The sequence below is a fragment of the Lepidochelys kempii genome, chromosome 5 (genome assembly GCF_965140285.1).
Source record: "Lepidochelys kempii isolate rLepKem1 chromosome 5, rLepKem1.hap1, whole genome shotgun sequence".
Lineage (NCBI taxonomy): Eukaryota > Metazoa > Chordata > Testudines > Cheloniidae > Lepidochelys > Lepidochelys kempii.
In genome coordinates, this window is record NC_136384.1 from 136,303,020 (window position 1) to 136,327,330 (window position 24,311).

The 24,311-nt window shown below is 49.7% G+C and overlaps 1 protein-coding gene and 1 non-coding gene across 24 annotated transcripts in view; both read left to right on the forward strand.

Moving 5' to 3' along the window:
- Positions 1-1,210: 1,210 nt before the first annotated feature.
- The window catches only part of LOC140911988 (uncharacterized), a 36,898-nt gene continuing 13,797 nt past the window's right edge, over positions 1,211-24,311 (forward strand). For 4 of the 23 annotated variants that reach the window (XR_013635867.1, XR_013635870.1, XR_013635872.1 and 1 more), the window contains exons 1-5: positions 1,211-1,539; positions 7,015-7,141; positions 12,119-12,230; positions 12,589-16,021; positions 22,391-22,495. Coding sequence is in view for 7 of the 23 variants with exons in the window: in XM_078852979.1 (XP_078709105.1) it covers positions 12,191-12,230; positions 12,589-13,754 (1,206 nt within the window). In the remaining 16 variants the exon portion in view is untranslated. Of the gene's footprint in view, positions 1,540-3,666; positions 3,685-5,662; positions 5,680-6,702; positions 6,791-7,014; positions 7,142-10,216; positions 10,273-12,118; positions 12,231-12,588; positions 19,368-20,452; positions 21,222-22,390; positions 22,496-24,311 lie in introns of those variants that run through there. The other 19 variants (XR_013635869.1, XR_013635873.1, XR_013635874.1 and 16 more) reach the window with 17 other exon arrangements.
- On the forward strand, positions 21,263-21,335 carry TRNAF-GAA (transfer RNA phenylalanine (anticodon GAA)). The gene has a single exon. It is a non-coding gene; the product is annotated as a tRNA-Phe (tRNA).

The window sequence follows — 24,311 nt, forward strand, 5'->3', positions numbered from 1 at the left end:
GATGCTCTCTGTCAGCTGTTTTCTTCCCTTGCAATTGCTCGAATAAAGCTGTCTCTGATTTTGTTGCTTCCAACCTGAGAGTGGAGTTTGTTTTCTTCCACAATTGGAATTGGAAAAGGTTCAGAAAAGAGCAACAAAAATGATTAGGGGTATGGAACAGCTTCTTTATGAGGAGAGATTAAAACTCTGGGACTTTTCAGCTTGGAAAAGAGACAACGAAGGGGAGATATGATAGAAGTTTATAAAATCAAGACTGCTGTGGAGAAATTAAATAAGGAAGTGTTATTTACTCCTCCTCCTAACACAAGAACTAGGAGTCACCCAATGAAAGTAATAGGCAGCAGATTTAAAACAAACCAAAGGAAGCATTTCTTCACACAACGCACAGTCAACCCGTGGAACTCTTTGCCAGAGGATGCTGTGAAGGCCAAGACTAGAACGGAGTTCAAAAAACGAACAAGGTAAATTCATGGAGGATAGGTCCATGAATGGCCATTAGCCAGAATGTGCATGGGTGGTGTCCCTAGCCCGATTGCCAGAAGCTGGGAATGGACGTCAGGAGGTGGGTCACTTGTTGATGGCCTGTTCTGTTCATTCCCTGTGGGGCACCTGGCCTTGGTCGCCGTCTGAAGACAGGACACTGGGCAGATGGACCTTTGGTCTGACGCACTATGGCTGGATTCATGGACTAGGGAGTCTGGTGAGCCCAGTGTAAGGGGAGGGAGTAGGAAAGTCCCTGGGTGTGCAGAACACTGGGAAGTCAGAAGCCATCATTCAGGCGCAGCGGGCCCTAAGGAGCGTGGAAAAGCGGAGTGTGAACAGTCAGAACCGGTGCGCTGTGGCCCTGGCGGCGAGGCGCCCGCAGAGAAGAGAGGAGGCGGCTGCTACACATGGCGAAGGGGGCCGAGACTCCCGGCGTCTCTAGAAGTTTCACTTCCAGCCTAGGCCATTCTGACACGCTGAGGGGCCACCCAGGCCAGGGAGCAGCTGTGTCCTCCGGCTGAGTTTCAATAGTCTGCTGCTGCAGCGCCCCTGCCTGGGTGCTCCCGGCCAGCAGCCAGGGACCCTCGAGCAGCCGCTCGGTCTCCAGCAGCCTGCTGGGGAGCTGCAGCTCCCGACTCTCCACGGACCGGAAGTGACGTTGGGCAGAGGAGGACGGAAGTCCCCCCCGGGGCAGGATGGGAGATGTAGTTCTTGACTCTCCAGGGAGCGGAAGTGACGCTGGGCCGGGGGAGGACGCGCCGGGCAGTGAACGCGCGCGGGGCGCTGCGGCTCTGCCTGGCTCGTGCGGGGCCGTTGGATCCTCTCCCGGAGCCGGAGAAGAGTTTTTGTGTCTCCCGGCTCTGGGCATGCGCAGATCGGGGGGTTGGGGAGAGCCCCGCATGCGCAGACGCAGAGTTGCCCCGCTGCTGCTCCCTGGGGCTGGGGGCCGGGCTGAGCAGAGGGTCTGTGCCGGGGAGACCTTCGTTAACTCCCCGGGCCCGGCTCGGGCCCTGCTCCCGCTGGAGCCACCCCGTGCTGCGGAGCTGCAGCCTCCAGGTACCGGAGCGAGCCCCGGGGGCGGGGCCGGGGCCGGGGCCGGGCCGGGCCGGGCGGCGACTCTGCCCCCGTGTCCGGGGGGGACCAGGCATCTGGCAGCGGCGGGATCTGCTCCCGGGGGGCCCGCGGGGTGGGGGGCTCGGAGCTGCTGCCTCAGCAGGAGCCCCGCGCCCCGCGGGCCCGGCCAGGCTCTGCCCTGGGGTTCCTGCGTGTGGCTGGGCGGGAGGCTGCCGGGGGCGGGGGGGGGGGTCTGGGAAGGGGCGGATGGGAAATGTCTGTGCAGCCCGGACGTGGGCGGGAGGGGAGAAGAGCAGTGGGGAGAGAAGGGGGGGCTGAGATCCCCTCGGATTTCCCGCTGCCCTGGGGACCCCCGTCCTGCCCCCTTTCTTTCTAGAGAGCAACGAGCAACATCCAGGGTGACCCCCCCCCTCCCGCCCATATCGCTGAGAGGGTCTTTGTTCTCCTCCCCCCACTGTACCCCATTAGCTCCCCACTTCACCCGTGGCCCGTTCAAATCTCAGGTTTCTGGTGTCTCCGCCCCATTTTTACCTGCAGTGACTTGTCCTTTTTTCGGTGGGAAATCGTTCCCCTGAGTGATTTCTGAACTGGCAAGAGGGTTAATGGGCAGAGGCTGGGAGAGCCCTGAGACAGGGATACGGCTGGGCTGGGCTGGGGGGGCCACTCTCTGCTGGCCACAGGGCATGGGAAGGCCCAGGAAGGGGAGGGAGGAGCAAGCATCCCCCAGGGAGAAGGCTCAATCCCAGGTTTCCAGTCCCGGCTACTTCCCCCACCCCCACCTTGCCCAACCCACTGCCTGCTAGTCACATTCCCAGACACCATGGCCAGCCCCTCCCCTTCTGACCTGACTCCAGCCCCACTCCTTTCCCCTGGGAAAGCCACATCACCCAGGGCTCCCTGCTGGCCATGTGAATGTGAGGCAACAAGAATCCATCCCATTCTGTTGTTGTTCCCCTCTTTTCTCTTGACCTGTTAAATGGTGACATAACATCTCCTCAGATGCTGGGCTTCTCTCTTATATTGGCAGATCCTTAGTTTGTGCCCCATTTTCTCCTCAGTTCTGAAATACTGATATCAAATTCTTGAAAATCTTCCTGCTTTTCTCCGCAGGTGTCTGCGTGAGATCAGGGCTGTTATTGTTCTGAGCATGGGTCAGGCCTTGACTGAGATCAGGTGCCCCAGTGTGCCGGGCACTGTACAAACCCTAACCAAGTTTGGGGCACCTTTTGTGCCAGGAACTGCACAGACCCTTACAGAAAGCAGGGACCTTGCTGTACTGGGTGCTACAGTGACCCCGACTGAGCTCCTCCCCCTTTTTGTGCCAGGCCCTGCATCAACATCAAGTGAAATCAGGCTCCAGTTGTGCCAGGTACTGCAGAGATGGCAAACAAAATCAGGGACCTTGTTGTTCCTGGAGCTGCAGAGACCCCAAGTGAGATCTGGGTCCTGTTCTGCCAGGCACTGCAGAGACCCCAACATAGGTCAGACCCCGCTGTTGTGAAGATCCCAAGTGAGATCTGCACCCCTGTTGGGACAGGTAAAACTGAGATCTGGACACCCACCCCCGTGCAAAGGAGTGCAAGACTCTGGCCCAGATTAGAATCTCATAGAAGATCAGGGTTGGAAGGGACCTCAGGAGGTCATCTAGTCTAACCCGCTGCTCAAAGCAGGACCAAATCATTGGAGCCAGGGTTTTGTCAAGCCTGACCTTAAAAGCCTCTAAGGAAGGAGATTCCACCACCTCCCTAGGTAACCCATTCCAGTGCTTCACCACCCTTCTTGTGAAAAAGTTTTTCTTAATATCTAACCTAAACCTCCCCCGCTGCAACTTGAGACCGTTACTCCTTGTTCTGTCATCTGCTACCACTGAGAACAGTCTAGATCCATCCTCTTTGAAACCCCCTTTCAGGTAGTTGAAAGCAGCTATCAAATCCCCCCTCATTCTTCTCTTCTGCAGACTAAACAAACCCAGTTCCCTTAGCCTCTCCTCGTAAGTCATGTGCTCCAGCCTCCTATTAAGAACATAAGAATGGCTGTACTGGTTCAGACCAAAGGTCCATCCAGCTCAGTATCCTGTCTGCCAACAGTGACCAGTGCCAGGTGCCCCAGAGTGAGTGACCCTAACAGGTAATGATCAAGTGATCTCTCTCCTGCATCCATCACCCACGTTTGACAGAGGCTAGGGACACCATTCCTTACTTATCCTGGCCAATAGCCATTAATGGACTTAACTCCATGAATGTATCCAGTTCTGTCTTAAAGCCTGTTATATTCATTTTTGTGCCCTCCGCTGGACTCTTTCCAATTTTTCCACATCCTCCTTGTAGTGTGGGGCCCAAAACTGGACACAGTACTCCAGGTGAGGCCTCACCAATGCCGAATAGAGGGGAATGATCACATCTCTTGATCTTCTAGCAGTGCTCCTACTTATACAGCCCAAAATGCCGTTAGCCTTCTTGGCAACAAGGGCAAACTGCGGACTTATATCCAGCTGCTCATCCACTGTAACTCTTGGGTCCTTTTCTGCAGAACTGCTGCCTAGTCACTCGGTCCCTAGTCTATAGCAGTCTATGGGATTCTTCCATCGTAAGTGCAGGACTCTGTACTTGTCCCTGTTGAACCCCATCACTTTTATTTTGGCCCAATTCACTAAATTATCTAGGTCCCTCTGTATCCTATCCCTACCCTCCAGCTTATCCACCACTTCAAGTCTGTATCCATAACTTCAGATACAAACATGATACATGCACACAAATAGGATAATCATATTCGGCAAATCATAACTTTTCCAATGACACCACACATGATGCATATTGCACAAAATGCATTATAATTCTGTCCTAATCATATTATAATCATACCACTATGCTGAATATGGGGTGTCCTGTCAGGCAGGGTCTTATTTCAAGGCACAGGAGTTGGGAATGGAACTTCCCCTCTTTGTGGAACAGGAAATAACCCTCCAGCCAGGGCTGGGAAAATGTCCCAGACTTCCAGTGCTGGAGCCTGAATCTACTGACACTTCATTAGTTACCACCACTCCCAGTCTTTGTGGCAACTGCAAACTTTATCAGTGAGGATTTTATATTCTCTTCTAGGTCATTGATAAGAATCTTAAATAGCACAGGGTCAAGAACCAATCCTTGCAGGAACCCTCCAGAAATAGATCCACTCAACCATGGTTCCCCATTTACAATCACAGTTTTTAATCTATTTAACGTATGCCAGGTTTATTTTGTATCATTCTAGTTTTTTAGTCAAAATATTGTGCTGAACCAAGTCATATGCCTTACAGAAGTCTAGGTATATTGCATCAATACTATTAGCTGCAACCAGTGGTGAGCTGGAGCTGGTTCGCACCGGTTCGCTAGAACCAGTTGTTTAGAAGCCCTTTTAGAACCGGTTGTTCTGCGAGGGACAGCTGCTTCTAAAAGGGCTTCTAAATTTAACCGGCCAAAAGTGGCGCCTTAGGCGCCAACTCCACGGGTGCTCCAGCCCTGGAGCACCCAAGGGGAAAATTTGGTGGATGCAGAGCACCCACCGGCAGCTCCCTGCCCCACCCCCGGCCGCAGCTCACCTCCGCCTCCTCCCCTGAACGCGCCACCCTGCTCTGCTTCTCCACCCCCCCAGGCTTCCTGCAAATCAGCTGTTCGTGTGGGAAGCAGGCCCAGGGAGGCGGAGGTGAGCTCAGGCGGGGGAGGAGGGCCACCTGCACCGCAGCAGGTAACCTTGGGGGGGGGCAGGGGAACCGCTCCCTGCCCCAGCTCACCTCCGCCACCCTTGGCCTGAGCGTGAAGCCACTGCCTGCTTCTCAGCCCTCCCAGGCTTCCCGCTGAACAGCTGATTCGCGGGAAGCCCGGGGGGGGGGGCGGGGTGCGGAGAAGCAGAGCGGGGTGGTGCGTTCAGGGGAGGAGGTGGAGCGGAGGTGAGCTGGGGCCAGGCACGGGGGGGGGAGCTGCCGGTGGGTGCTCTGCACCCACCAATTTTCCCCGTGGGTGCTCCAGCCCCTGAGGCGCCACTTTTGATGTGATCAGTGGGGGAGCGGTCGCTCCCCCCTAACTATGCTCCACCGCACCTAGGAGCCAGAGGGACCTGCCGGATGCCTCCTGGGAGCTGCCCCAGGTAAGCAGCGCCGGGACTCCCCTCCTTGCCTCCCGGAAGGTGCCTCTGGCTGTTAGGGGTGGGGTGGGCACCCACTACAGTGGCCCACGAGACCCTCCTGCCCGGTTCTGGGGGCAGTCAGGGGACAGGGGAGGGAGTGGATGGGGCCAGGGGTCCTCGGGGGGGGTGGGGAGGGGCGTCAAGGAATGCGGGGGGGTTGGGTGGGGCAGAAGTCCCGGGGGGGAAGATGTGGGCAACGACCCCCTCGTGGGGTGAGGAGGGAACCCGTTGTTAAGATTTTGGCAGCTCATCACTGGCTGTAACCAAACTTTTGATCTCATCCACTAAGGATATCCAATTAGTTTGATAGGATCTATTTTTTCTAAACCTTTGTTAATGGGTACTAATTATATTACCCTCCTTTATTTCTTTATTAATGAAATCCAGTATTGGATGCTCCATTATCTTGCCCAGTATCGATGTCAGATTGACACGCTTTTAATTAGCTGGGTCATCTCTCTTACATTTTTTAAATATTGGCACAGCATTAGCTTTATTCCAGTCTTCTGGAATTTCCCCAATGTTCCAAGTCCTAAGTAAATTCAACCTTAACAGTCCACCACACTCCTCCACCAGGTATTTTAAAACTCTTGGATACTAGTTGTCTGGACCTGCTGATTTAAACATGTCTAACTTTAATAGCTGCTGTTTAATGTCCTCGTGAGTTATTGTTGGAATGTAAAGAGTGTTGTCGTCAACATCTTATGATATGACTACATCATGTGTTTTTATCCAAACCCAGGAGAGAAATATTTATTGAACACTTCTATCTCTTCTGCATTATTTTTGATAATTCCACCATTTCTGTATAGTAATTTACCACTACCATTGTTAGGATTAATTTTGAACTTTATAAACCTTTTAAAAACTTCCTTCTTATTTTCATTGATCATTGATTTCTGATAGCTTCCCTTACCAATTTTCTACAATTCTGACCTTCTAACTTATATTCTTTACTATCGACTTCCCCTTTCTTCCATATAGTGTATTTGTAGAGTTGGGATTCCTACCAGGGAGCCACCAGCAGGGTCCAGAGACAGCCCCATCTCCTATATCAGGCTCTGGCTAGTAGGTATGTGATGAATGTGAAAACTCTGCCTAGTCTGTCAGCTGGGAGACACAATGGTTCTCTTTTTCTACCCTCTGATGCCTCCTGGCTGCTCTAAGCAAGGTGGGGGTGGGACTCTGTTAACATGTGCCTCCCGAAGCTTCCGTTTACCTGGTGCTGCTGTTCTGTGAATAGTGGGGTTGTGACTGGGGCAGCAGATACTGAGTGTTGGACTCTTGCTGTTTCAGAGACCGGTGACTTTCGAAGAGGTGGCTGTATATTTCACCAGGGAAGAGGGGGCTCTGCTGGACCCCACTGTTAGAGCCCTCTACAGGGATGTCATGCAGGAGAACTGTGAGACTGTGGTCTGGCTGGGTAAGGAGTCCTGTCCCCTGGGTTATAAGAAGATGTGGGGTCTCTAAAGAACTTTAACTTTATACCTGTATTTGTCATGCAAGTTTTGACAAGTTCTGCCCCTCCCGCCCCCCTCCCCCACTGTTTTTGCCTTATCTCCCACCCACTAGAATAATTTTTGGACATGTGCCTTTTTGGTGCTGTCAGTCATTTTAAAATTGCATTTAATTTATCATTATTGGATACATTAATAACTATGTTAATAACTAGAGCTTTCATGCCTTTTCCTCATTTTAAAAGGAAAATATGCTGCCTGTAGAATTCTAAATTGAGTAAATAGGTGTATGACTCATGCATGTCTTGTGTGACAGTCAGATGAGCTCAGCTTTTGATAGGAGAGTGTATAATGTTGCCATTCAGGACCCCATGGGTGAAGGGAGAACAGAGCTGTGGGAGGGGAGGAGAAGCGGGGAGTAGCTAATTCTGGGGTGCTAGGACATGGGGAGTGTGTGTGCCGGATTAGAGGTAAGAAGGAGCAGGGAGGGATGAGGTAGTGAGAGACGAGGAGGGAACATAGGAAGCTCCTAAGGTGCCTGGACGTGGTGGTGGCTGAGCGTAATGGGAAGAAGGTGAGGGAAGTGTGGAGGAAAGGCACCCAGGAGGTGGGCTGGGTGGATCAGTGGGAGGTAGGAGAGTTTTGGGGATCTAGAGCTGTGGGGGATCCCAGATCTTTAACCCCAAATCCCTGGCCAGGCCTTTTTGCTTTATAGCCTGCACTCCAGTTTTATTTCTGTTCAGTTTCACTTCATTATACATTTTCCCCTAAACATTATTATTTTAACTCTTGACCTCCCTCTCCCGCTCATTACCCTCCTCCCCATATAACCTTCCCATCTCCATGCACAGCAACCCCATCCACTGATCCTGAGTCCTTGCTGCATTCCTCCCTCCCACAGCAGGGCCACTACCCAGGCACAAATGGGCACCTTGTTGATGATGTCAGGGTGGTAGTGTAGCCTGTACAATTTTTACACCTACATACTGGGGTACAACTTGCCCTTTTACATGGCTGCTCAAAGTTAATTGAGAAGATGAAATTTGGTGAAACACAGAGAAACTTAATTTAATACAGGCAGTTATAATTGGAATTGCAGCTAGCAAGAGATGTTAAGAGTAACAAGAAGGGTTTCTTCAGGTATGTTGGCAACAAGAAGAAAGTCAAGGAAAGTGTGGGCCCCTTACTGAATGAGGGAGGCAACCTAGTGACAGAGGATGTGGAAAAAGCTAATGCACTCAATGCTTTTTTTGCCTCTGTCTTCACGAACAAGGTCAGCTCCCTGACTGCTGCACTGGGCAGCACAGCATGGGGAGGAGGTGACCAGCCCTCTGTGGAGAAAGAAGTGGTTCGGGACTATTTAGAAAAGCTGGACGTGCAAAAGTCCATGGGGCCGGATGCGTTGCATCCGAGAGTGCTAAAGGAGTTGGCGGATGTGATTGCAGAGCCATTGGCCATTATCTTTGAAAACTCATGGCGATCCGGGGAAGTCCCGGATGACTGGAAAAAGGCTAATGTAGTGCCCATCTTTAAAAAAGGGAAGAAAGAGGATTCTGGGAACTACAGGCCAGTCAGCCTCACCTCAGTCCCCGGAAAAATCATGGAGCAGGTCCTCAAGGAGTCAATTCTGAAGCACTTAGATGAGAGGAAAGTGATCAGGAACAGTCAGCATGGATTCACCAAGGGCAAGTCATGCCTGACTAATCTAATTGCCTTCTATGACGAGATAACTGGTTCTGTGGATGAAGGGAAAGCAGTGGACGTGGTGTTCCTTGACTTTAGCAAAGCTTTTGACACGGTCTCCCACAGTATTCTTGTCAGCAAGTTAAGGAAGTATGGGCTGGATGAATGCACTATAAGGTGGGTAGAAAGCTGGCTAGATTGTCGGGCTCAACGGGTAGTGATCAATGGCTCCATGTCTAGTTGGCAGCCGGTGTCAAGTGGAGTGCCCCAGGGGTCGGTCCTGGGGCCGGTTTTGTTCAATATCTTCATAAATGATCTGGAGGATGGTGTAGATTGCACCCTCAGCAAGTTTGCAGACGACACTAAACTGGGAGGAGTGGTAGATACGCTGGAGGGTAGGGATAGGATACAAACGGACCTAGACAAATTGGAGGATTGGTCCAAAAGAAATCTGATGAGGTTCAACAAGGACAAGTGCAGAGTCCTGCACTTAGGACGGAAGAATTGAATGCACCGCTACAGACTAGGGGCCGAATGGCTAGGCAGCAGTTCTGCGGAAAAGGACCTAGGGGTGACAGTGGATGAGAAGCTGGATATGAGTCAGCAGTGTGCCCTTGTTGCCAAGAAGGCCAATGGCATTTTGGGATGTATAAGTAGGGGCATTGCCAGCAGATCGAGGGACGTGATCGTTCCCCTCTATTCGACATTGGTGAGGCCTCATCTGGAGTACTGTGTCCAGTTTTGGGCCCCACACTACAAGAAGGATGTGGATAAATTGGAGAGAGTCCAGCGAAGGGCAACAAAAATGATTAGGGTCTAGAACACATGACTTATGAGGAGAGGCTGAGGGAGCTGGGATTGTTTAGTCTGCAGAAGAGAAGAATGAGGGGGGATTTGATAGCTGCTTTCAACTACCTGAAAGGGGGTTCCAAAGAGGATGGCTCTAGACTGTTCTCAATGGTAGCAGATGACAGAACGAGGAGTAATGGTCTCAAGTTGCAGTGGGGGAGGTTTAGATTGGATATTAGGAAAAACTTTTTCACTATGAGGGTGGTGAAACACTGCAATGCGTTACCTAGGGAGGTGGTAGAATCTCCTTCCTTAGAGGTTTTTAAGGTCAGGCTTGACAAAGCCCTGGCTGGGATGATTTAACTGGGAATTGGTCCTGCTTCGAGCAGGGGGTTGGACTAGATGACCTCCTGGGGTCCCTTCCAACCCTGATATTCTATGATTCTATGATTCAACCCACATCAATGGAACACCGGACAGAGACAAGGGAATAATTGTCACCTGTCCACGGGAGGATCTCCCCTTGGCTGAGTGAAGCGTTTGTGGACTCATTATGTTTTTGGGAGCAGGAAGAACTGGGCTTCCAGATGCAGGGAGCTCTATTGCAGAGAAGACAAATGGACAGGTACAGTGAATGGAAACCAAACTGTTTTCTAGAGCAGCATGGTTCAAGGGCATTGGCCAGCATGGACTATATTGTCGTCTTTGCTTCTCTGTCCTAATCTAAAGACTTTCAATGCTGCGTTTCGATTGACTAATAAACCCTGGTATGTTTTAAAAGTCTGCCTTAGTGTCACAGCAGAAACTTGCACTGTGCATTGAATGAGGAACAGTCTCTGAACAGGAGCGTCATTCAGTTGGACCTGTTGGCAGAGCTCACAGGTTGAAATAGTGTTGGAGCCAGAGGCTCAGTCGTAGGTGTTGAAGCTACATTGGCCTATCATTGGGGGGTCCAGTGCACTCAAGGTGCACCTCCCAAGGACTGTTTAAAAGCCAGGGCATTTCACAGATCCTATGGATCCATGACAGTGTCAGTGTGCCATATGGGAAAAAGATGTAAAGCAAGAAGAGCATCAAAATGCATATTTCCTATCTGTCCTCTTGGGAATCCCCAATCATTTCCAAAGTGTATTAAAACCTTCTTTAAAAGCTTATGTCTTGGTTATCAAGTCATGTCAGTTTGTAGCCCAAAAAGACCCCCTTCAGTCAGCTCAAACTCAGCTGTTTCTCCCCAAAAAGTCTGTCTGTTGTCTTCAGTCTCCTGAACGAGTAAAATCAGTCACTGCCCCTTTCTGTATGGGGCAAAGCTTCAAAAGATGAAGTTCTGTATAACCAGCCTTTAGATCCAGCCTTAGTCATACCAGATTGCACAGGAAACCTATCCCTCAGCCCTCCCCGGTATCATCTGGCCCATCTCAGCATCATAGTCTGTGAAGTATTCATGCTTTCAAGGGCTGGCTCAAAGATACAGATAACGGTCATAAATAGGGTCAGTGTTTGCTGGCAACGAAAACAGAGTAGTTGACAAACATGAGCAATATATAATCCTTTACAGCCTGAAAGTGCATTGCGGGAGAGGACAGGAGTCAGCTGTGTGGGGGAAGTGGGGCCCAGACACTGAGCATTGAGAGCCTAGAGCCGTCTGTGTGCTGGGGAGACGGGTCATGAACCAGCTGCGTGCCGAGGAGATGATCAGGGGACAGGTGTTGCTGACACAGTCAAGAGCAGGTGCGAGCGCCGTCTGCTCTGCAGCATGATGAGGGTGCCCGGCGTCCCACTGCCAAGTGCCCTGCCTCTCAAGGGGAAGCTCCACCGTGTTTTTTCTGAGCCCAGACTTGTATGAGGAAGGAAGAAATTGGTAGGAAGTCTCAAAGCAGCCAGTCCCCAGCCTTTTCCCTGTGCCCTGGGGAGAAGTCAGGTGTCTCCAGGGAGAAATCTGGGGTTTGTGACCCTGCATCCCCACCCACCCTCTGTTCAGCTATTCTGGATGTGAAGGGTGATTCCAGAAATGAAGAGTAATTTCAGGAAAAAATGCAGTAATAGCAGCAGTTTCCGGATAACACTGGCCCTAGTCATAACATAAAATACAATAGTCTCAAGAGATATACCTGTGTTCATCAGATCTGTCACTCTGCCGTCACATCGTTTACTCTGCTGGTGGGTTCTGCCTCGTCCCCCATTCTGTGTCTTGTCTTGTCTATTTAGATTGTAAATTCTTCAGGGCATGGGCCATCTGTTATTCTGGGTTTGTACTGTGCCTAGCACAACAGGGGCCCACGGTTAGTTGGCTCTTAGGCACTAAGGTAATGAATGTGATTTATAATAATAACTCTCCTGCCACTTTGAGCCAAGGACACTAGCCTTGGGATGTTACTTCTTAAAAATGAGCTGGGGTTAAAACCATGGAATATTCCTTGTGACAAGTATCCCACAAATTCCATGGACCTTCCTTGTTTTCTTTGCCTTCCCAGGGTTTCCAATTTCTAAACCTTATGTGATCTCGCAGCAGGAATGAGGGGAACAGCCGTGGGTCTCAGACCTCTATGGCTCTGAAAAAAAGTGCTCCTGAGACCGTCTGCACAGGTGAGGAATTGGGTCAACCATCTCAGTAACTGTCAGTGAATACAGGAAGCATTTGGGATGCCCTACAAAGACTCCAAGTTGTAAGCTGTCCAAGTTCAGGATTGTTCCCTGCAGATGTGGAGTCATTAGGCAGATGTCATTCATGGCTTCCCACCTATCCTGACTGACAGTTGGCAGCAGGTCCCTCCCCAATCTCACTTTCCCCTGAGAGTTCTGGTGAGATGCACGCCCAGAACTGATACCTTCCTCTCTCTCCTCTGGGGAAGGGTTTGGGGAAAATCAGCTCCTGATAGGTTTGATCTCTCCCGCACATATTTTGGTTTGTTCACACCTTTTTCCATTCCTCTCTCTGGTGCAGGGAGTGACCTATGTCTGGATTCTCTCTGTCTCCCATCAGGTGACGGGATGGTGAGTGAGAACGAGGAGACACCCCAGCAGGAAGATGCTGAGCAAGTAGAACCTCATGGGATGTTATCAGGAATATCCAAAGGGAATGTTTCTGGGAGTTGTGCACTGCCAGAAAAAGCAAAAGCCTGTGAGATTCAGGACAGGCCAGAGGAAAACTCAGACCTTATTACATGCGAGACCATCAGCTTGGAAGAGACATGCTACATATGTCATGAGTGTGGGAAAAGCTTCAGTGGGAACTCTGACCTTCTCACACATCAGAGAATCCACAGGGGAGAGAAACCCTACACATGCTCTGAGTGTGGGAAAAGCTTCAATCGGAGCTCACACCTTAACAGACATAGGAACATCCACACAGGAGAGACACCCTACACATGCGCTGAGTGCAGGAAAAGCTTCAATCGGAGCTCAAGCCTTATTAGACATAATAGAATCCACACAGGAGAAAAACCCTACACGTGCTCTGAGTGTGGGAAACGCTTCAGTTATAACTCAGTCCTCATCTCACATCAGAGAATCCACACAGGCGAGACACCCTACATGTGCTCTGTGTGTGGGAAAAGCTTCAATCAGAGCTCAAGCCTTATTAGACATCAGAAAATCCATACTGGGTGGACACCCTACACATGCCCTGAGTGCGGGAAATGCTTCAGTTATAGATCAGCCCTTACCATACATCAGAGAAGTCACACAGGTGACAAACCCTATGGATGTTCTGAGTGTGGGAAACGCTTCATGGATAGTTCAGCCCTCGTCACACATCAGAGAATCCACACAGGAGAGAGACCCTACATGTGCTCTGAGTGTGGGAGAAGCTTCAATCAGCGCTCACACCTTATCAGACATCGGGCAATCCACATAAGAGAGACACCCTACACATGCGCTGAGTGTGGGAAAAGTTTTAAGCGGAGCTCTGCCTTCATCTCACATCAGAGAATCCACACAGGAGAGATGCCCTACACGTGCTCTGAGTGTGGGGAATGCTTCAGTTATAGCTCAGCCCTTACGAAACATCAGAGAAGCCACCGTGGAGAGACGTCCTACATGTGCTCTGAGTGTGGGAAAAGCTTCAATCAGAGTTCAAGCCTTATAAAACATCAGAAAATCCACATATGAGAGAACTGTAATAAATGCCTTGATTCCAGCTGGCCAAAGATTGTTTTTTACAAAATCACAATTGCCAATTCCCACATAGCGACCTTTGCACCATGTTCATCGTGGTCTCTCAGCTCCCCTAGATGAGTTGCCTGCTTCTGCCTTTTGCAGCTCCCCGTTATTTGGGGTCAGTCCTGTGATTTTTTTCCTATCCTCTTTTCCTTTTGAGTTGTAGGAGTGTGTCTCCCTCCAGCCAGGAATGTTCGTCAGCTCCAGGTAGGGGAGAGAGATTTGACCCAACGACCTACACTGAGGCAAAAACTGCCTGGGCCTTACATTCACTAGGACTGTACGTGGTGTTGGCTGCTCAAGTGACCTTGGTGTAAAAAGACAATTATAGTGGTAGTGCAGATGTAGCCCAGGTGCAGTGGTTGGCATTGGCTTTCCCCTTGACCTGACCTAAACTCCATCACTTTTCCTAGTCTAAACAAACCCTGAGCATCACAGTTATACTGTCCACCCATTTCAAAGCAATTGTTAGTTATCAAGTTCCCCCTTTGGGAACCATTTTTTTCATTCCCAGTTGCTCTGATGTTGCTTCAGGTTGTGCTGGAGACCAGATATTTTTACTACCATTTTCCTCTCTTAAAATATATTGAACTGTAACAGAGAACAGGAACAGGGCACGGATAGGGAAAAATGTTATTTCACCCTCTGTAGCAACAGAAGAAGATAGGGTAAGTCAGAGGGATTCCCTTATTCCCCATCACCAACCCAGTCCCCCTGTTGTTAAAGTGGTTAGGTCAATATTTTTTCTAAAGGGCTGGGAAGAGTATTCCCTAGTAATGACTTGTAACTAAGCAAAATACCCATGCATTTGGCTCCCAAAGAAGCTGTGGCCCAGGTCCTGCAGGAGATTGCTCCTGAAGAAATCTCCTTCCTAATCCGTTAGGAATCATGTTGCTTACTATTTGGGAAATGCAATCCCTATCTAGGTAGGGCTGGGAAAAATGGAAGTGACATTTCTATTCAGCTCATCACTGTCAGATGCTGCAAATGCGTAGAAAATGATATCTGTGTTGAATGTGATATAGCTGCAGAAAGATACTTATTTTTAATAGATACCTGACATGTGGTGTCTTACAGGGATTCTAAGCCACTCCTGAATTTAGTCCCTAATTTGAATCTGTGCCACCATATTAAGGAAATAAAAGGGCATATTTGGGGGAGTTATACCTCACTTTCACTACTGATATATTGTGTGGTTGGTGAAGAATTCTATGACAGAGAAGTGTAAAATTACTCCAAGTAAGGTCAAAGATTTGACAAGAACTCAGGTAGAAACTGCAGGTACGAGTGGTTGATTTTCACCCTAGAGGTGGAAGCTATGGTAACCTGTGGTCCAGGTAAACTGTTTTTAGAACACTGCTCCCCAGTTAAGTGCCACTGATCATGGTCCTAAAGGATGCCATGATTAAATTGGGAACAACTGTCTTTTACCATTTGGAGCCAAAGTTTCATGAAGCACAGAGAGAAACAGCTGATTCCTTCAGAGCCATTCCATGCCTATGGGTCCCAATCTGGCTGACTTGCTGGACAAGAAGCACTTCCATGCTGGGCAAATGATGGTAGCCAATGAGGAAATGTATCAGATTCCAAGTTCAGACTGCAGGAGACATGAATGCTGAGTCCAGAGTCTGTGGTTTGGTCTCGTAGCTTTGCTATTAAGTCATGCATTTGTATCGCTTCTCCACCTGCTGCTACATTGAGAGATTAGAAAGTGTGAAAATAGAGCACAGGTGCTTTTTCTCATAATGCAACCTTCCCACATAGTGTGAGACCCCTTCCACCCACACTTATGGGAGAAGATCCAGGGAGAAATGAACTCACAGAAATGGAAGGCTCCTAGGTAATTGTAGAATGTGACTTCACACAAAGCTGACTGGGTGGAAATGGGAATTAAGAGAAAACTGCCCTATAGGTTTATATTTTGTAATCTTTAAATGAATTGTTACCAGCGACAATGAAATTAAACATGAAGTTAATTAATTAGTTAACCCTTCCTTCCTAGCAGAGGAAGCCACACCCCGGAAGCTCTGCTGGGCATGCTCCAACTGGAGAACACGTATAAAAGTCTGCAGAGTTTCTCAGTCTGAGCTGACTGCCGGAGGGGAAGGAGGCACGCCGCCAGCTCCTGAGGAGGGACAGCCCGCACTCCAGGATCCAGAGGCCAGCCAAGCCGAGGCCCAGATGGAGGATCCCCCAAAGTGGAGTACACTGTGTTTATGGTAGGGAGTGACCCAGGGGAACTTTAAAGACAAAGTGCGTTAGAGCCGCAACGACACTCGGCATGTTGCAGGCGGATCCCCGTCAAGCTAAGGCCAAGGGGAACCCCGCCACTAGCAGGGCCCTGGGTCAGGACCTGGTGGAGAGGGCGGGCCCAGGTCCCCCTACTAGCCCACCCACACTGCCCTGACACTTGGGGCGAGCTGCATGGACTCCGGCCACTAGGCTGCATTACCCTGCCAAAGGGGGGGCGGTGGCCATTGGGCCGCACTTCTCTGACACGGTGGGTGAGCTGCATGGACTCCAGCCTCTAGGCCGCACCACCCCGCCTGTGAGGGGGAAGGTATTTGGACTCTGGCCATTGGGCCACACCGCCCTGATATTTGGGGCGAGTTACCTGGACTCTGGCCACTGTGCCACACCGCCCTGCCTGTGAGGGGGAAGTTATATAGACTCTGGCTGTTGGGCTGCGCCACCCCACCTGTGAGGGGGAAGGTATTTGGACTCTGGCCATTGGGCCACACCGCCCTGATACTTGGGGCGAGTTACCTGGATTCTGGCCACTAGGCCGCACTACCCTGCCTGTGAGGGGGAAGTTATATCGACTCTGGCTGTTGGGCTGCACCACCTTGCCTGCGAGGGGGAAGGTATATGGACTTTGGCCATTGGGCCACACTGCCCTGACATTGGGAGAGATTTATATGGACTCTGGTCATTAGGGCCCACAACCCCGATCAAAGGGGTGATTGTGCAGAAACAGGCCATTAGGCCACATTGGGCCGCCCACAGAGAGATGGGCATGGGAGACTTGAGAGTGGCGAGGGTTCGACACCCCATCCCACCCCTGCCACAAAGGGGTGCTGTGGTGCCAGACCCGCCACAGGCTGATTATGTGATAACTTCCGGTGTTCCAATATAATTCAGGTTTTCTTCTAGTTCTCTCCCTGCCCCCTCCTACTATATAGGAAATTGTTGCTAATCCTGAAATTAAAACCTCACTCCAAAGGAATTAGAGTGGAGGAATATGTGAGAGAAATAGCATGGATGAAAATAGAGACCTAGTATAGACTGTCATTGTTTCTATTTAAAATTGAATTTATTTTGATAAATTTTTAAATAAATCATCTGTTAGGAGGAAAATTACTTGAGACAAGATGTGTAACAGCCACAGAGTTCCCCAGGTCTCTTGTTTTCAAAGCAAAGATGTCACATAAGGCAGGACATGTCAAAATCTAAACTGGTGATGGATGTGTGATGGGAGCTTTTCTGGGGTTGTTTTTTTGGGTTTGTTTTTGCAACCAGTTATTTTTATAAGTGCTGAGGCCCCTTTTCCTTTTAAGTACAACACTTTAACTCTCAGGCCCGGCTCCGGAAACCTTCTCAGAACTGGCCTTGTGTTTCTTTCATGTGTGATATCTTTGGGGTTCACATCCAACCTACATGCGCTTCACAGCAACAGATACTTTGAGAAACCTGCTGGGTTAAGTGGGCCTTTTCCAAACTGACATTGGCCTAAAGTCTGCCTCAGTTCAGCTGGATTGGGACACATCTGTATCAAGGGAGTGGTTCACACCTGATTTTCCCAGAGACCTCGGGGGAGGGTGGTAAAATAGGATAAGTAGGAATCTACAACAATGAAGTTAAAGATCAGGGTGAAAGACCCTCACTTTGCAGGTCAAAAAGCCTGTTCTGTTCATTCCTTCTGACACATCTGGCACTGGTCACTCTCAGGCAGCACATGGGGTTAGATGGACCCTTGGTCTGACCCAGTATGGCCAGTCTTGTGTTCTTATGTAAGCCCTCTACAGCCTTGTCTACACTGGCAAGCGTCTGCACAGTCAACCAGATTTCTGCAGTGTAACTTCTGAGGTGTGCACACTGCCAAGCTACTTAGTGCGCAGAAACTGCTCAGTAGCAGTGCTGTAAAAATAGCACCCTGATGAGAGGCGTACAGCTTTCTGTGCCGGGGCTACAATGCTGCGGTGCCAGTGTAGACACCCTGTTCCATTACAGCTCTGCAGCTGGCCTCGGGTAGGCGTCCCACAATCTCTGTTCTCATCTCTCTGGTCATCGGTTTGAACTCTACTGCACTGCCCTCAGGTGACCAACTGGGAACGCCACCCCTTAAATTCCGTGGGAATTTTGAAAGTCCCACTTCCCACAGAGACCAGTTATGGTTACAGACCCATCCTGAAATTAGAGCAGGATATTTTAAAGCTTTATCTCATAGTAAAGTAACACAATTCAAGCATGTCATCGCAGAGGAGCAAGCACTCCGTCATTTCGTATTTATTGCTACTGATCTCACTGAAAAACTTCTGTGGTGCTGCTCCCAGCACTTCAGGGAGTTTTTCCTCTTCTCCCTTCCAGCTGTGGTTGTGGGACTGCTGCACCTCTCCAAATGGCCAGCTTTGCTCTTTGACTTACATCCTTTGCTTATTTGAATGAAGCTGTGTCTGCTACCAGTTTAATTCATAGCTGAGACCTCGGGCACCAGCAGCTAATTACAAAGGCTAAATTCCCATTGCCATCAGTGGGAGGTTATCCTGGGCTGCAGGATTTGGTCCATGATCAACCAAGGTGCTACAACAGCTGCACTTTTACATGGTGAGTCCTGCAGCCTATTACTAAACTGCTCTGCCATAGTCTGCAGGGTGGCCTGACTTGCTGAGAATCTGGCAGAAGAGAGACCCTGGAGCAGAGAAGGAAAATGTCCTCAGCAGTCATAGCTGGCAGGAGCAGGAAAGGTTGGGTTTGTTTTCAAATTTCTCTGCTCAAGCCTTTAATCATTCCTGTGGCTCATCTCTGAACCCTCTGCAATTTATCAGGGAAAACCAACCAACCAAACCAGGCTGTTCTGAGTGATGTAACAATCTATTGCCTTCCAAGGTTGAATATCAATCAGATCATTCTATTCACCCAAGAGTTCAACTTTAAGGCCTTCTTGTTTTCTAGTTCCAATCCAATCCTGTGCCACAGCATCATTGTTAACTCATCACTTGGTCACTTCACGTTCACAGAGCTGGCAGGTCTAAGTCTTTCCTCCCACACCAACGTGAAAAAAATCAGTGACAGAAAATGTCCTGAAGCCCCTCTGCTGCCTTGCCCACGAGACTGGGGAAATACATGAGGGAAAGTGCTTTCCTTTCTCCTCCTGACCCTGAGTAACGTTTCTATCTGTCCTTGAGATCCTGCCACGGGGACAAGGGTTGAGGATGCGTATGACAATTTAAGGCTTCATTGATTTGTTCATTCCTTTACTCCTTCATTAGTAACAAGGGTGCATGAGCTCGAAATAATCCAGCTCTGACTTTCACACAGGAGGCGATTTCCAGGCTCACAATTACCCCCCCCCCCCCCCCCCCCAAAAAAAATCTGTCTTTCTAACCTGAACAAGTTGAATCTGAAGTCATTGAGCCCCAGGATGCCTTTCTTTCATCCAATATTTTTGGAGTATATCACATTAACTGGGTAGGTCTTCCCCTAGGAAGTGTCTGTCCAGTGGAAGCACCCAGTGCACACTCCCCATTTACGAACTCATCTTCAGTATATAGGCCATTGAACCCAGCGAGGGGGGGAGGATCCCTTTGGTCGGGCTCCAGCCTAAGCAAGCTCCTGGAGCCAGAGCCTGGCAAGCCTGAGTCAGCTGGCCTGGGCCAGCTATGGGTTTTTAATTGTACTGTAGACATACACTTAGTGTCAAAATCCCAGCTTTCTCATCAGGAAATCAAGCCCTAGTCCACCACGTGACAGGTCAGGCTAGTCTCCGCTATATTCATGAGGTCAGAACCAACAACTGCCCCTGCATAGGGACTTAGGGGAACAACTTGTCCAGCTTCTGGAACAACTTTGTACAAACATTTCTCCCATCAAAATGATCAAGGCTTTTAAAACGAGAGTAAGAGAACAAACTAAATCAGAACCAGAGAAACTGCTGTCAATCTCCCCACCACACACAGTTTGGGTCTGAATTTTTCTACTGAAATTTTGAGGCAATAAAACTCTCACTGCTATTGTCCAGAAACAAACCTAAACCTCCCGTGAACTATCTAGGACTTTGATTGCTGAATCACCAGTGTTTCAGCTCCTGTGAGATTTGCAGCTGCCCAATACTGCTCCTATTCCAGGGGAGCAATTCTTGACTGCAGTAAGCATTGATCTCAGCCCTGTTCTGTGTATCACAGGTCCCTCTAGGAAAGGGTCCAGTGATCCTCATTCACATCAGGCCAGAACATGAGAATCCTTCCCCTTTCCCAGGCTGTGGGAGGGGAGACGTTTAAAGGAGCTCTCTGAGCTATAGCATGTGGCTAAGTAAAGAGAAAAAGCCCTATATTCTCCCTCTGCTTTGGGTGTTGGGTTTACTCCTGTAGCATCTGCTACCCACGTAGTCCGTATGGATCACCCCTAACCCTTGATGCTGCTCCTTTCTACAGAATGTGAAAGGAGCGGAGGCAGTGCAGGAGCCTTCTGAGGACACAGATCTGAGGCTTTGGGAGAGAGAGATTGTCTGAGACATCAGAGCGCTATAAACCATGCAGCTACCTCCTAAATCAGGGGCCTGTTCCAGCCCTGAGTCTGGGCTACCAGGGTCCCTCCCACAAAGCAGGGTGCCCACAGACTACAGTCTGAAAATAGGCAATCGAAACTAACTCATGCTCTCCCTGTCGTGGCTTCCCCTAGACCAAATGGCATCCCAGCCAAGACGCATCTTTGCTGCGCCCTCACCCCCAATTTGTTAAACCTTTGAATACCTTTTTTTATTGCATTTGTAGCTCATTTCATGATTTCAATGTACAATTTGGATGCATGATTTTCTGTGTCATAAGACAATAAATTTGCATGCTACGATCTGTATTTATTCACGCCATATATAAGCAAATAAATTCATTTCCTTTAAGCATATAAAAACTTTTTAATTTTAACAGTAACTGAAATGTACTAATGTCTAGAAATTGAACTGTCACCAACACAGGGTGGAGCAGTATTAAATAGTGTTACAGTAAGAGACAGAGTTAGAATGTTAACCCTAGTCCTTTAGTTCAAAGGTTGCTTTTCTCACCTTTCTCCTCATGAACTGAAGTGCAGCATTACAGAGATCGAAGCACTGGCCAATCTCCTTTTCAAGTGATGAAATAGCAAGTGATGTCAGTCTCTCATTGGCCATCGGCGATTGGAGATGTTTTATTGAGACTAAGCTTCAAGGTGAGAAGCAGCTGGCCAAATATAAAATAAATGGTGCAGGTGCCAAAGTAGCTCAGTTGGGTGAGTGTTAGACTGAAGATCTAGAGGTCTCTGGTTCAATCCCAGGCTTTGGCATGCTCTTTCATCCCTCTTTGAGCAGGGGTGAGCTGTTTTCTGGAAGCACAGCAGTGCCTTTACCTGACCTGAGTCACTCGTTTTGGGTGCCGCTGTAGGAAAAGACAGTGTGGACATCCGCACCTGCTTGGCTCACCTCACCTTTCTTTCTTCTCTTGCTCTTTCCCAGGAAGGGGAAGAAAAAGAAGCTCTCCTTCAATCTGGAGTCACCAGGGAGACAGAAGGTTGACTTCCTGGGAGCCAGCTCCAGTTCTTTGCTCTAGGCCAGTCGCTTCTTGGAGCCTTGTAGCTTGGCCTCCTCTGCCCTTGGAGGTTGGCCTACAGAGGCCGGCTCTTTCTGCTGGCCTCACTTGCATGACTTGCCAAAGGAGAAAGTGAGGTGGGAATGGGGCAAAAGAGGAAGGTAATGCTGAAGAAGGCATGGCAGAAGCTAAGCTAAGCTAACCTCAGTGGGGTTAGTAGAATACCACAATTCATTCTGCCAAAGCCTGGGAAGGTGCGGTTGGCTGCTGGGAGGTAGAATCCTGTGCCTGCCTCTGGCACCCCAGGGATGGCTACTTGCAGCCCAGGAGAAGAAGCGGGGTTCTGGGTGGAAGGAAAGGTGGCAATGGTGAGTCCTAGTGGGCTCCTTTCTGGCAAGATGGTTTTCTGTTTTAGGCTTGGGAGGAACCTGAAAGCTGTGTGTGGACTTGTTCCAGTGAGAACTGCTGCTCCTTTCTTGCCGACCTGGAGGCGCTGGTGACTGCTTGTGGTGGGGCAGGTGCTGACTTGAGTGAATGCGATATAGGAAACCCTAGCCTAAGTCCACTGCTTGTCTCCTGCCTTGTGACATCAAGATTTAAATCTTCCTAGCACGTGCTGCGGATCGTGCATTAAGCCTACCTGGTTGGCCTGGTCATTGCCCAAGTAGCCCAGTTGGGACTGCATTAGATTGATTTGAAGATTTCTGGCCTGGTTCCAGGCTTTAGCACACCCCTTCACCCTGGGCATGTAGTGCTAGGCTTTCTTCTGGGTTTGCAGCTGTGCCTTGAACTCATGAATTTTCCTAATTTCAGAGGCAGCATTTGCAGAGGCCAGTATGTGGGGCCATGTGCCCCTCCTGGCCTATCCCTACTTGTGGTGCTGCCAGGCTCCCTCCCTGCATAGCAGCTCCTGGAGGGGTAAGTGGAGAGGGTCTGCCTTTGCTGCTTCCTTTCCATACATGGTTCACATGTGGGAGGGGCTGTTGATTATAAGGGGTGTGGCTGAACCTTGAAATTATGCCCCCCCTTTTCAGGAGACTCCAGTTGTCTGTGCCTGGTTTCCAGCTCCTCAGCCAAAGGAAAAAGTGGTGGTATTCACCTGAGTGGCCAGCTCTTATTTTCTTTCTCATGAAGGGAGGAAAAAAGAATCTCTTTTCAAAACCCCTGTCCTACCATTGACCGAGGTGTGACTTTCTAAGTTCCTGCTCCTGTGGAGGATTTAGAGTTAGTGGGGCCCTGTGCGCATAAAGTCCATGCAACATTCCACTTTCATCCCAGCCCTAGTATGTCTCCAGTAGCTGCTGTCCCCTGGCAGCAGCAAAGGAAGTTTCCACCCATCCAGGAGACCCCAGCCTGGGACTAAACTCAGCTAAGGCTTCTCCTCTCCCCCATCTTGGAATCAAGTTCATATTTTCACTATGAGTTAAAGCATCCCGAATCCCCAGAGTCTCGCTCAATGTCACAAGTTCCCAGTGTCTCCATGGAAGACAATTTGTTAAATCCCAGATGAGTGGAGTGAAATCAGTTCTCAACCTGAGTCCTTTGCTCTTAATCCTGAGGGTATTGTCCCACCATAGAGCCATTTACCACCTCTTTCATACAGAAGCACAATTTTCTTTGCACAGACACAGGAACAGCAAGATCTTTCTCTGTCCCTTGTGCAAAGAAGGGTGTCAAATTCCACGGAACCTTCCTCTTCTGCAATGGAAACAATGGACAAACGGGGGGCCCTGATCACATCCAGCCCTGGCAGGGAGATGTTCCCTCCCCTTTTCCTTAGTGCTGCTGCTGCTATTTCATGGAATGTCTGGGATGGGGAAAAAGCTGAGTTCACTCCAGGTGGAGGGAAAAAAGGACCCTGAAAATCTCAGGGCCCCAGGGAAAACCCAACCCCTGCTACCGGAAAACTGTGATGTTGGGGATGTGCATGGGAAAGGGACTGTGTGAATTGTCAAGGTGGGGAATGAATAACAATCTACAACTAGATCCACCTCATTAACCACCGACAGAAGCTAATCATACTGAAGATAGAAGGGAAACTGGGAGCGATTCTTTGCTGTTCAGCCAAAGAAACAGTAACCCAATTGCCCCGCAGTAAATGTACTGGGGAAAGCTGGACTTTTCAGGCAGGTCCTGCTTTTCACAGCAGATCCTAAAAACACCTGGAGCTCCCCACACCACTTCTGTGAGGTGTTGAGCTCCTCACAGCACCCCCCACCACCATTACCTTCCAGTAGGGGGTGGCAGAACCACCCACTCAATACAGGGGAGAGGGCTGATTGTCTCTCTGCACCCTGAGTCCAGTGCACACATTCTCTCTCCCACATGCATAGAATCTGGCCCTGCTGCAAAGTGACCCCTATGAACCAGCAACCTCCAGGACAGCAGGATTGGCCCTCAGAGCTGGGGATGTGTCCCCCATGCTGCTCTTAGTCCACTGAATGCTTTGGAAACAGGAGGGCCTGCTCCTTTGATCACACCCAGAGGGGATGTGGCCCAGCAGTCTCCCTGCATGAGTTTCAATCCTGTTCAGTGAGGGGCAAGTGCCGATTGCATAAAAGGTCTGTGGGGGTTTCTGCTCTTAAGTCACCTTGGTACCTGCCAAAAGCAACCTGTATCCCCTCTGGCAGCAGCTTCTAGGTGGAAGAACTGGGGGAGTTTTTGTGCACCTCTGCTCACAGACACCAGCCCTGCAGCTTCCATTGCCACAGTTGGCAGGGTTGGCACTCGGGGC